This window comes from Aythya fuligula, chromosome 12, assembly GCF_009819795.1.
Source record: "Aythya fuligula isolate bAytFul2 chromosome 12, bAytFul2.pri, whole genome shotgun sequence".
Taxonomy (NCBI): Eukaryota; Metazoa; Chordata; class Aves; order Anseriformes; family Anatidae; genus Aythya; species Aythya fuligula.
Window position 1 is genome coordinate 13,762,376 of NC_045570.1, and position 13,206 is coordinate 13,775,581.

At 33.0% G+C, this 13,206-nt stretch overlaps 1 protein-coding gene across 2 annotated transcripts in view; it reads left to right on the forward strand.

Annotated features, from left to right (window-relative positions):
• CDH8 (cadherin 8) overlaps positions 1-13,206 on the forward strand; it is a 147,654-nt gene that overhangs the window by 102,476 nt on the left and 31,972 nt on the right. For both annotated transcript variants that reach the window (XM_032195343.1, XM_032195342.1), the window contains exon 10: positions 10,899-11,020. In XM_032195343.1, coding sequence (XP_032051234.1) covers positions 10,899-11,020 — 122 coding nt within the window. The remainder of the gene's footprint in view (positions 1-10,898; positions 11,021-13,206) is intronic.

A 13,206-nucleotide genomic window follows, 5' to 3' on the forward strand; every position in this document is an offset into this window, starting at 1 on the left:
ACCAAGAATATAAATACAATAATTGAATCATCACCCAACACATGCTTTACTAAAATTTATCTATATTGTATATTACTTAAAAAAACAAACAAACAAACAAACAAAAACAAAACAAAACAAAAAAAAACCAAGGACATTAATTAAAAAGGAAAAGAGACGTAATTACTCTTCAGAATAAGCCTTCAGCTACAATGTACATTTTAATGTCATGAATACCTTCACTCATGCTTTAATTTATTTAATGTTATTTAGCCTTTTATTGTAAAAATGACTATAGGCACTATTAGCAATAATTCTAACATTTTAGGGAGTTACTTGGGTGCATCATATAATTACCTGTAATTTAGGGCTGAGTAAATTTCAGTAAGTTTTAGAAGGAGAAGAAAATAAGCCTTTATGGAGGTTTAAACAGGATAAGCTCAGGATATTAACCTTTTTCGCTTGACCCTTTTCTCTCTGGCTTAGTGGAACTCAAACTAGGTGATCCATCATTTTTGCACTAACAGAATTCAGTAAGGTAGTTTTTATTCATTTGCACATAAATACAGGGCTATACAGAACTCCATAGATTCTGATGGGTCATAGAGAATTTGCCACTGGTCAGTGGAGGGCTGAAGGGGGTTTGCAGCTCTCAGCTGTTGAAGTACGTTCAGAGATATCGTAAGCTTTCCCCTTAGTGTTTTTCTCAGCTCATGAATGGCAGGAGATGTGATCCACATGGATAATAGTGTGGCAGAGGCTGTATTATGAGGGAATATGAATGGGAAAGGAGTGCACTTATGAAACAATCTTTGTATAAATTGGGCTTGCTAGTTTAGGAGCTAGAATTAAAATTCAGGTGTGGGGAACTGCATACAAGTTAGTAACCTCTGGTTTCAGAGGAAAGCATGTAAGGCAGCTGTGAATAAATCATCTGAGTAATTAACTGGGAAAGAAGTCTGAGGAGGTAATAAGCATACTTACAGCAAGGAAAAGGACAGAGATCTGTATAGTCTAGATTCTGGTTTCAGGGCATTACAAAGCCAAGTTAGACTTCTCAGTTCTGTATTTGCAAACACTGATTCCACAAAAACAGTGGAATTTGAGAACACTGTTCAAAACAAAATGCAAAAGATTAGGAAACTGAGTGGTGTTTTAGGTGAGAAAATGTCAGTTCACCACTTAAATATATAACACAATTTTAGATAATGGTGTTTTAGTCTTTGTGGGCCACAAGACAGGTAAGTATTCAAGTAAGGAGCAGAAGGGTCATTAGTGAAAATGTATTAACGTATGTGAAGCATGTTTGTTAATTACTTACAGAAAACTGGAGGAATGCTTAAAGTGACAATATACCTACAATATTAGCAAAACGTGCACATTGATAAACTGAACAACCAACAATTGGCCATCTGCACTTTGAAGACTTGAACAAAAATTTCTGAAGAAGTATGATTCATCTTAAAAATACTGTCTAGTATGAATCCAGTTTGATAAGAATTTATATACTCCTTCTAAGAAGAATGTGACTCTATCTAAAATCTCCACCTTTTTTTTTTTTCTTCCTGTAAGACTGAAGCATAAGAGTAGGTCAGAGTAGAGGTTTGTAACTGGATTATTATTTTTTTAGTCAATCTTCTTTAAGCACTTTTTTTTTTCCCTAGAATAAAGACTCTACTCAGAGCAGTATGCTTTGAGCTTCTAGTAAAGTTTCTGATTGGTAAAGAATGATGGTATTTTCTGTCTGAAAAACAGAGGATTTTAAAAGGTATATACAGGTATGCTGGGGACACCTTTTTGCTGGTGGTGTGCAAGTATGAATTTTTGATTGCTAAACTTCTAGAATCTGATTCAAGTCAAGCCCATCCAGCAATATTTTATCCATGAAGGGAAACATAAGATCAATAAATTACACTATCAAGAAAGTTAGTCCCAGGAAGGAATATGAGCTCTAAAAATGATTAAATTTAAATACTTCTATGATAAGGTCTTGTTTAATAAAAAGTTTTATTAAAGTATTTTGATGTTTTGACTAACAGTAAGGAAGAGAGAGGTTTTATTTGGGCTATTAATTATTTGACTTCACTCATGAAATCATTTACAGTAAAAGTAACCCCAAAATATTCCAGACGTCTTATTCTCTATCAGTCTGCTTATTGTTATTATTGCTGTTAGTCATTATAAAGTTTCAAAGCTAATTATAATTGACAAGAAGACCTTGCATATCTGAGTCAATGTTTTATAACATTTTAATATGCATGATGTATTAGCATATTAACAATGTAATTGCTCTAAAGTGTGGGCCAGATTTCTGACTCTTTCATGCTAGCACGGTTCTCTTGATTAACGTGGAATCAAGCAACACAGCAGCAAATTGTGTCCCTGTATATTTGTTGTGACTTAAACTTTTCTTCAAATAATTTTCTCCCTGCCTGTTCACCGGTTTATTTTTTGAGGCAGATCCTATTCTGCCACTTAATGGCACCATATTATTTTCTAGACGTTTTTCTCAATGTGATATTTAGAAATGAAAACCTATTCCTTCCTCACAACAATTAAGGCATTACACTGCCTCCAAAAATCTGGAATCCTAATTAGGTATGTGGTGCTGGGATCTACAAGAAGTAATCATCTAGTAGCATTTCCATCACTCTGTAACTGTGAGTCTCTGTTATGGTTCCCTTTCAACTCGGGATATTCTCTTTCTATGTGTTTCCCAATAGTTTTCTGTGGTTCCCTGTTTTCCTAACTCTTCTGTCCTTCTTATTGGTAGCTGCCACAAGGAAGTGAAAAAAGCTTTTCAGAAGCTTAGAGTAGACTGCCTTTTGCTAAAATTGAGGGTGTATAGAATAGTGTTTCCTAGTTGCAGATGTTTCTGGAGGTTTCAGTTGTGATTAGTTTTGCTATTGCTTATTCTTGAAGTGATATATATATATTTTTATCATGTTAACTGATCTGGATTTTTCTTTTATTTACATTGATTTTGAAAAAAAAAAAAAAAAGTAACTGTGTAACTCTAAACATTTGTAACCTTCCTTTCTTTTTGGTTTGTAAATCCACTGTTAATAGTTGTCAAAACTTAAACCGTATTGTTAATTTCCATACTCATAATAGTTCACCTCTTACATATATAATGCAGTTAATTTACTGAAAATGACATAGCTGCAAACTACAGCCTGACTTGCATCCTCGTTAGAGAAAAATAGGGCTGAATAACAATACTGTATCAGAAATATAGGTTGTTTTCTGCCAACATTTGTTTCAGTTTGGTCTCTGGATAGATGTGTGGGTGGAAGGATGCTGGCAGTGTACAATTTTTTTTTCCTTGAGGATTTATTTAGGATCTGTGAATAAAACAGCATTGTTTTCATTGTCATGAACCTGACATGACTATAGCAGCTTCCAATACAACCCGCTTAAGCAGCTATACTAATAATTTAGTTTGAATTATGTATTTGTTTACTCATATTGATGTGTCACATATAACTTGATTATGTGTCACTATGAATATAAAGCTCACTGTGGTCAAAATTAGATATGCAGAAGAACAGTCTCTAAGGACATGCTGTTTGCAACCAGAGCTTCTGACAAGAGACAAGTACCCGTAATTGCTACTCAAATATTGAAAAGGTGCTATAGTTTCTGATTAGGATGCCCCTTCTAAATCTCTTTTCAAGCCTTACCCCATCCCTTTGTTCCTCCGACTTTAATATTCATTCGTCTCTCTCCTTGTGCATACCCCATGCAGTCTAATCACTCTCTTATGCAGTATGTAGGTTAAATGTAATGAGCATTCACGTTACCTAATATCTAGTATATCTTCTAGCATTTTATTTTCCAAGTCCATGAGAAAGAATAGAAAGAGGTGAACCCTGAGGTGGATTTTTCAAAACACAAATACTGTGAGTTAAGGGAGACTACCATTGAAAGTGATTTATGATAACCTGAAACTTGAGTTTCTGGGTTGTTGGGTTTATGGGAAGGGGCACAAGGGGAGGGTTGCCTAGGCTTGGCATTCCCCTCCAGCTCTAAGATTGATATGACTTAGGTTTCATATCATTGGTTTATCTTCTGCTCAGTTAATGACAAATCTTACCATGGACCCTGTTTCTCAGTCACATTGCAGCACCAGGTAACTTTTCCTCTTTAACTTGGATGGCAAAATTTAAACAGAATGGTATCTTTTGGTTTTCTCATATAGCTAGGGTTTTGGTAAGAGACACTTCACAACTGTAAACTGCATTTGAGGGGGTGTTTTACTGCTCCAATCTAATTTTGCCTTTCCGAGCCCTCTTGATCTCTCTTTATGCATTCAGACAAGACACAGTCATGCATATACACCAAGCAAAATATGATACTTCTACAAAGAATAACAAACATTTCCCAGTTTTGCAAATGGATCTTTCAATTCACCAAGGATCAAAGGTAATTATAGAGTTACTATTTGTTAGGCTGATGAATAACTACACAGCTTAATGGTAACCATTGAAAATGGTGGAAAAATAACAAAGAGTTTGCATTTGAATGTTAAATGATTGCCTGCCTTCAGATATGCAAAATGGGAGCTGATTCCATCAATATATATTGTCTATATGAAAATAATATACTTTAATACATATATATATTGTTTTATTATCAAGTTTAAATACCCATGTTGATCGTTTGAAGTTAACAAAGTACCAATTTGAGGCCATAGCTTTAATTTAAATTATATTTAAATTTTAATTCTTATATTACTTTAAATGTAGGAAATAGATCATGTAATATTAAAGACAAGGACTTGATTAAACTTTCAGAGTAAAAGAGATTTGATTAACTTCAGTAGAAGTGGAATCAGACCTTGAAGTGAAAGGGAAAAGTAAATACAAAAGCAGTCATTTTGAATTACTTTGCTACTACAGTGGCAAGCAAAGGACTTTGTGCTGAGTTAGGTGAATGTCACTGATAAGAAAATGATGTTTGGTCTTTTTGCAGACATGTTTCATTTTTCTGCAAATTTCAGGTAACTGATTCAAATTTTCTATTCATTATAGGCTATATTAAATATTTTTGTATGTCTTTTGTGCCCTAAAGCAAAACCAACTAAACAAACAAAAACACAGAAAAAGAAAATGAGTATCTGAGTGAGGCTCGACGAATATGGCTTTATGTGAGAAATGGTTTCTGTCATGGCTTGTCCATCTATCACAGAAATTTTACTCTTTCTTTTCTCTTTTTATATTAGCAGCAAACTGAAAGTATAATCTGTCCTTTTATCGTAATCCATACATTTTATGTATTTATTAAAGGTAGGTAGATCTTAGTCACTCTTTATAGGTGAAATTACTTTTTAAATACAAATTCATCTTTGAAGTCATTTGCTTGAAAATGTAGCCTGTCCTCAGATCTCCCTCCCACCCACCCCCCTTGTCCTCCTTTCCACAATATGCAGTTAAAACACATATTCTACCTGGTTAGTCACTATATATGGTTCTCCTTGATTTGTCCATACAAATGTGGAAGCATGCATTTTGCAGGATATTTTTTCATAGCAATGAGAGGTGGAAAAGTGAACAAAACTGTAGGAAGTGGAGTATTTTGAGCAAATCCTTGGTTAAAATTATCAGTCTATTCATGAGGAAATAAAAACAGACGGTAGCATAGCTTTGTTCTTGACTTGTTCCTCTTTCATCTGTAGACCATAATAAAATAAACTGAGGGATCTACTGAAAGGTGACAAAACTTTTCAATACCATTGTTATTTTTCTCCCATAGAATAAACCAAGAAATATGTTTGGAATAAACCAATAAATATGTTTCGTATCTTATTGTTTCTCCCCCCTTCCTACACATATGAACATGCAGAGGCTCACCAAAATCTGTACTCCTCTGATATGTTACAGTGTGCTGAAATAAATATAAATTTTGAATAAGGGTTTGTTTCTTGTCTTAGCATTTTATTCAGAATGCATTCTACTGTGCATTGATATGTTTATGTTATTTTACAGATACTCCACAACTTTCAGTATTTTTTGTATTTTCTCATCCTTTAAAAATTTAAGAATGGGAGTGTTCTTAAGTCTTTGTGGTGACCAGTCCTGTTTATTTGTTTCTTTCTGGTTTGGTTGTTTGAATTTTATCTAAATTCAAAAATAGCTTATGGTATGTTATTTTTAAAAGAATTTCAGAGTCTCTATCAGGCAGTCAATCTCTTTTGAATCAGATCATTACACAACACTTCAGACAAATGAACACAGTATTTATTGCTATATATGATTTTTACAGTTAAACTTCAACATAAATAAAGTTTCAGTTTCACAATAGCATCTCTGTTTCACAGGATTCTTGAAGCAGAGTTGTCAGTTTTATATGGCAAAAGAATTGTTAGAAGCTGCAGTGTTTTAGAGGTAAATGATTGCACAAAGAAAATGACAACATAAAGCCAAAAAGGAAAAATAAACTTGTCCTGCATGTAGATTATCTTACTAAAATCATCAGATAAAACCTTGATAAAGGCGTGGGGAACAGATCTGTTAAAATACAACTTAATAAGTTTGAAGTATGAGAGATGTAAAACAAGTGCTATTGTTTTTAGTAAGTCAGTGATTCAGATTTTGTTTTGATTTCTCTGTTAGAACTAGGACTTCTAATTTAAAATATTATTAGAGTAGAAATTTCACTGAATCAGAGAAGCATGAAATAGCTATTTCCAAGCCATATGATGATGATAATAATAATAAAAGATGTGTTATTTTCGAGGAGTCTACCTTTTATTCAGGTACTTCATTTTAGTTAAAATGCAAGACAGTTTATGACTTTTTAAAGAGAACCTTGATGTGATTTGGATGCTTTAATTAAATAAGGGAGAAGTGGATGATACTGGATTTCTTTGTGTTAAATAAATGATGATTTTTTTTTTTTTCAGCCAGTAATTCTCTTTTGTAAAGACCACTGCTCTTTAAGATAACTGGTACATATATCTATCAAGGAAAGACAGTAGAGAAGTGTTTTAAGCATGTTTATGAAGCATTTAAGAAATGCTTATGGGAACTGAATACTGGCATTATATGCTGCCAGCTATGGAATAAGACCCCAAATCTGTTTTTAAGGTCTAACTACTCCTAGTATTACTTGCTGCATCTAGGAATGATGTTAACATTTCTATGCTTTGCATTAGAAATCTCCAGTGATACACATGTTCTTCTCAAATACGTAGTTTTTTTCAGGAAGGATGAAAGAAGTTGACTAGTAAGAACTAGAATTGATCTGCAACCTACAAAAAAATAAGTTTGGAGACACTAAATGCCTTGAACATAGGATTTTTTTTTCTATTTGATTTTGATTATCTCATCTGAATTATTTGATAATTTGATTATCTCATCTTTTTGTATCAAACTGCAGCACTTTTTAATCCTGAGTGTTTCAATGGTATCTTACTCAGAGATGATTACTAGAAAGGTGCATAATTGAAGCAGTTGAAGTTCAAATACAATTTGAGAACTAGGGAGAAAAACAGAAGAGCTTCTTAAAAGAAGAGCAGAAGGCATCTTAAAAGCTTTTAAATCTTTCAATATACATTTTTAAGTTCACATGGACTTATAAGCTTATATTTGGAAATTTCTTTATTATTACCAATTCATTCCACTACTTATTTTGTCATTGAATCACACCTGCCTTATACCTATCATTGAATCGTGTCATTGAATCACACCTTCCTTATACCTGTCTTGCCTGTCTATATATATATATATATATATTTTTTTTTTTTTTTCCATGTGTGCATTGTGCTCATCTACAGCAGACTGCTGGATGTTAGAACTGTGAACAGTAATTGATACTTCAGTGCAGCACATAAAAGAGCTATACTTTTAGGAAATTATCTACACAATTTGCATATGTGTTTCTTATAGCTACGTGCTCTGCTGTGGCAGTGCTGTCCACAGAAGACTAGCTGAATATATTTGAAATTAGAAACTAAATCCTTCTGTGCAGCTTTACCCTGAAAATGATTTTGGTAAACTAGACTAGTGGAAATTTTGCTCAGTATTTTTAAATAGAATGCTTCAATGTCCTAAATTTTCTAACTAAGACATTGCTTCTCAAGTGATGGCCCTAATGATGTACATGTATTTGTATTGCAAGACTCAAAGGTAGATTCCTGGGTGAATGTTTGAGAGGAAAGAACTGTCTGTGGAGGTGAACAAGGAGAGCATATCTCCTAGGAAGGGGACATTGGCAGAAGTCAAGGATTAACAGGCAGTTCAGAAACTGCCAATGCTTTCAACAGCTGATTTATGTGAATGAAACTAAAATTTCCAGGACAGCTACCCATGCAAACATAACATTTTTTTGCTCTAATACATCAGCATGGATCAACTTCAAATGTTTCCTACTTTTTGTGAGGAAACAAAGACAGTGGGCACTGCTAACAGCAATGGATTTAAACTTGAGAAGGTCATCCTCAGCATACATGTTCTACCACTGAAGTTTGCAGACACTTAAAGTATGAACATGGGCAGATGGAGTTGTTTTATCTTGTCAGTGTTCTCATTGTCAAGTGAAAATAGGATTTATTCAGTGAGAATTCATAAGTTTGTTTTAATAAGCATACTTAGAGTGATTTTTATTTATGGTGATTATTTATTTATTTTCACTTAGTATGAAGTGAAAATCCATTGAAAAATTTGCAATGACAAAATAATACAATGTGTTCATGTGGTCGGCAGTACAAGCAGTAGATAAAATTCCCTCACCATCTCTCTTTCTCAGCAATACATTTCATCAAAATCACAAGAACCCTAATAGGTAGCGGGTATCCCCTTGTTTGGAGATTTCCAAACAACTAGTTGGGCCTCTCTTGTGTTTAGTAGATTAATTTTTTAAATGAATTCTCATCAAGTTTCTAATTATAATATCTTTAAATTTAATGTTTGTATTTCTGATGAAAGACAAACATTTTGGGGGCAGTCACAGGGGACATGAATAATTTCTTTAGAAGCTTATCTAATTAATTACATTTTTCTGTAATGTCTTTAAAATTTGAACTGCCATCATTTCATTAATTTAGATAAAAGTAAATCTTTAGTGTTTAAATATGACACTAGTGCTGAGAATTCTGATAAACTAGAAATTCATTGTCTTTATTTTTATCAAGTTAAGATCAAATGTGTTTTAAATGTTCAGAATTCATTATTTGCATATTAACATTTATTTGACTTCAAATACATTATTATTTCATGGCATAAGTGTTCACCTCACCTATTAATAAGTAAGATCATATGATGTGAAACTGATATAAATATTATTCTTATAATATTTCAGAGGTGGGGGAAGGTTCTTTCTCTTCCGTAACACATCTTTTTCAAAACTAAAACTTGTGACTCCTTCAAATGGGAAGTATTTAAAGTCTGATGTCCTGTAATCCTCCATATACAATACAGGTGGAATTTGAGTATTGCCATCCAGCAAGTGTAACGCCTTTATAGATGAAGCCTCAAAAATTATGATTGTTTTTAGCATACAAGGAAAAAAAAATATGCAAGAGGAAGGATTTGATTAAGTCACAACACAACTAACTTTGATGGAAAACACAAAAATAGACTGTATTCTGTGGTTCTTCCTGTAATCATCTTTACCACTTGTAGGACTGCTACCAGCCACATCACTGGCCTCCAGTCCACTGGCAAAGCCTAACCTACTTTAATTTTTAAAATTTATTATTACAGGTACACGGAGTACAAGTCAATAGCAACTTCTTTCCTGCTCCCAAGAATTAATTCTTTTTTCTCCTAAGTCAGTTCTGTATTGTTAGAAAATGGAACCCATATAGACTGCTAAGTTGTCACATAAGAACATTGATACCCCTGACTCTTAACGCAGGAGCTTTTTCACCTGTAGTAAGAATTTAGGTGAAAGCACATACCTAAATTAGTCTGACCTGCAGTTTAATTCATGTAGCGTGCAATTATTCAATTTGTTAATTTATAAGCGCAATAAAATATTGTGCTGTAAGCTTATATTCAGTAAAAAATGGATTTTGAAACTAGGATTGGGTTACTTGCGCAGGCATGCATGTCCTCTAGAACATTTTTTAAAACTTCAAATCAGCTAGTCTTCTCAGTTTAAGTAAAGTTCATGTATTTGCTTTTTGGGGAAAAATCATAAAACCTAAAATATTTATTAATAGTCTCTTAAAATAAACTAACTATGCTGAATTGGAGAAAAGACTAGAAACGGAGTGAAATTTATTCAAAGTAGAATGCAAACTGTTGCTTTAGCTTGTCTTTACTTACAGCTTAATAAGATTATTCTACTCTACAATGATAAACTCCTTTATGCAAAATGGTTTTATATTATAAATGATGAGGTGTTATTTCAGTGAAGAACAATGATCACAGGTTATATTTTTGGTTAGCTGCACATGAATCAAAGCACTTTACTAGTCCAAAGTGCAATCTAGTTTTACCTATGTCAGTCTTACAACGTTCTTTTTTCACAATGTGGGTCTCCACATTAATAGTATTTATAATGAAGAAATAATAGATGTGCAGTCAGAAATACTAATAGAGTAAAATGCTCTGTGCTCTGCCAAAGATAAACAAAGAAATAAATCTCTGTTGTTTACAGCCTTCCCTTTTCCATGTATAATGGACTTTATCAATAAAACAATACAAACTTCATCAAAGAAAAATCTTACCAATTTAGTGCAAGAAGTGTCTTCACTGAGCTAATCTCCAACAAACGCTGTTTACAATAGGGGTGTATTTATTCTTTTCAACCATAAAATACTGGCCATCCATCTTTATCTCATGCTCTAACTCTACAATCCATTACAGATAAGACAACCCAATCAAGCATGGACAGTATGGTTTCTATTGAAGAATTTGTGTCAAACCCAGATTAAATCTGTTTAACTTTTATGCTATGATTTCTTTTCTTAGGGAACCACAGTCAAGTGTCCCGGGTGCCTGTTGCTATCAAAGTTCTTGATGTAAATGACAATGCTCCTGAGTTTGCGTCAGAACATGAAGCATTTTTATGTGAGAACGGGAAGCCTGGACAAGTAAGTATCTCCACGGTTTTTGAAGTAATTTATTTTTGAGTAATTTTTGAGTAATTCTGTGTGAGAGAACGGGGTGCAGTTTCTTCCTGACAATTTGTCTTATCATTATTCCCAAAATATCTGCCTATGTTCTTGCTTACTATAAATATTCATTTAAGATATATCTGTGATCATGTTCTCTGGTAGATGTTTCTATACATGGACATATATGTTTTATTTTTTATTTTTTTTTAAGTTTTAAAGTAAAGGTGTGTCAATATCCAGAAGAAATATCTAAAGCCTTTAATCTTCCACTGTTTCCAGTCTTTTTGATGGAGCTCATCACTTCATAAATTCATGTACTTTAATAGTTAAAAATATAATTCAGCCTGAATCTCATTTCAGACATTGAACTATATTGCAGCTTGTCATAGGTATAATTTAGAAGAAAAACTTAAAACAATAAAACCATTTTCCTCTGTCTATATCTCAGTTATTATCTCAATCTAATTCTTACTCAGTTTTCTATGAAAATTGGAAAAGAAAAGAAAAAAAAAAAAAAAAAAAAAAAGAAAGAAAACCAGAACTTGGTGGAAAGTCAGGTAATTTGTAAACAAGTTTAATGTGTTAAAAGAGAGACAGGGTGTTGGAGAACTTGAGTTCCACATTTTTCTTACGTCTCAGGGAAGAAAAAAATAAATGATTTTGCACGTTATTTCCTTCTTAATTTGATGAAATTAGACTGTTGGCAAAGAAATTTACAAAACACTACAAGGTAAAATAAATGTAACTAGACTTCAAAAGCAAGGTTTAACACCTGTAGCTCTTTTCAAGGGAAATTAAACAGATTTCTTAAAGAGCATCCATTTTTATGACAAATGTACAGAATAAGGGAAGACTATTTCTTGTCATATAAATTGCAAGGTAAAGATTGAAGAAAATTTAGACTTTCATAAAACGAGGCAGTAACTGAGATTTAACTTTTGTCCAACTTGAGAAATACAGTATGTTATAGCAATTCACTGTTTTTAAACTTTATTTCTAGCTTGTGACATTTTATTTAAATAAACAGCAGCTGACAGCATGACACTAGACTTGTTAATCCAACTATTCCTGTGTCTCGTGGGTGTTAGGCATTGAATTCACTACTTTCCAAAGTAGGTTACCTGACAATGAAGTTATAAATTATATTATTTTAGTACTACTAAATGACAACCTATATAGTAGTATGATGATCTACCTCTATCAAATCTGGATTGTTACTGATGATTTGACTCTCTAGCACCCCTTTTTGTTAATTAAAAAGGTGTCAAAAAGGTGTCACTTAAGAAAGAAAAATTCTGTCTAACCACTGAAAAGATTATTGAAATGTACCCTGAAGTGCAGACATTTCTCAGCAGACAGTTATGTTACAGTTGGTACTGAAGTTCCTCTAGTTCAGAGTGGTTTTCTGTTTGCTCAGGGTGGATTTCAGATGCTGAGTAGTTATGTTTTGTATGATATATTAAATCGTAATGAGAATAGCTTTATCCAGGGCTCAGTAAGCTTCCCTGAAGTCAGCAAGATTCGTTGCATTGTGTTTTCTGGATATATTTATCTATCAAATTTCAGGTTTAAGAGATTTGAAATATCTTTCCACCATTTTCACTTTGGAATAAAACAATAAATGACATAATTGGCAGTCAGCTGCTAAAAGCGGTTTTTGTTTAAGTATTTATGGACAACTTTTGTTAAACCATATGTTATTCTTCAACCTCATCATCACTTACACTCTTGATCTGACGGCAGATGTCTCTTCTCTTGAGCATGAATCCTCATGTGAACTTTATACATGGTTATTCAGTATGCTACCAGCATGGATGAGGTGTCACTGATCCTGCGATTTATTCTGTTTTAATCAAATAACATTAAGGGGACAGTAAGTATGCAGCAGTCCAGAATAATCAAGGTTAGATTCTGAATAAAAGTTGTCATTTAAAATATATTTGTTCCAGTAAAGATTTCCGTATCTATACTACTGGGTTATTTTTTCTTGTGCTCATTATTCTATATTCAAATTTTGGAATAAATCATATTAATCAGTCACAATGTAGAATTCCAGAAACAAAATATGTCACTGCTACAAAACAGTTAATGTGAGAACCACCATTTACATAGTAGCAAAAGCCTAATTTGGATGTTTCTTCAAAGTTTAAACTGAAATGTTA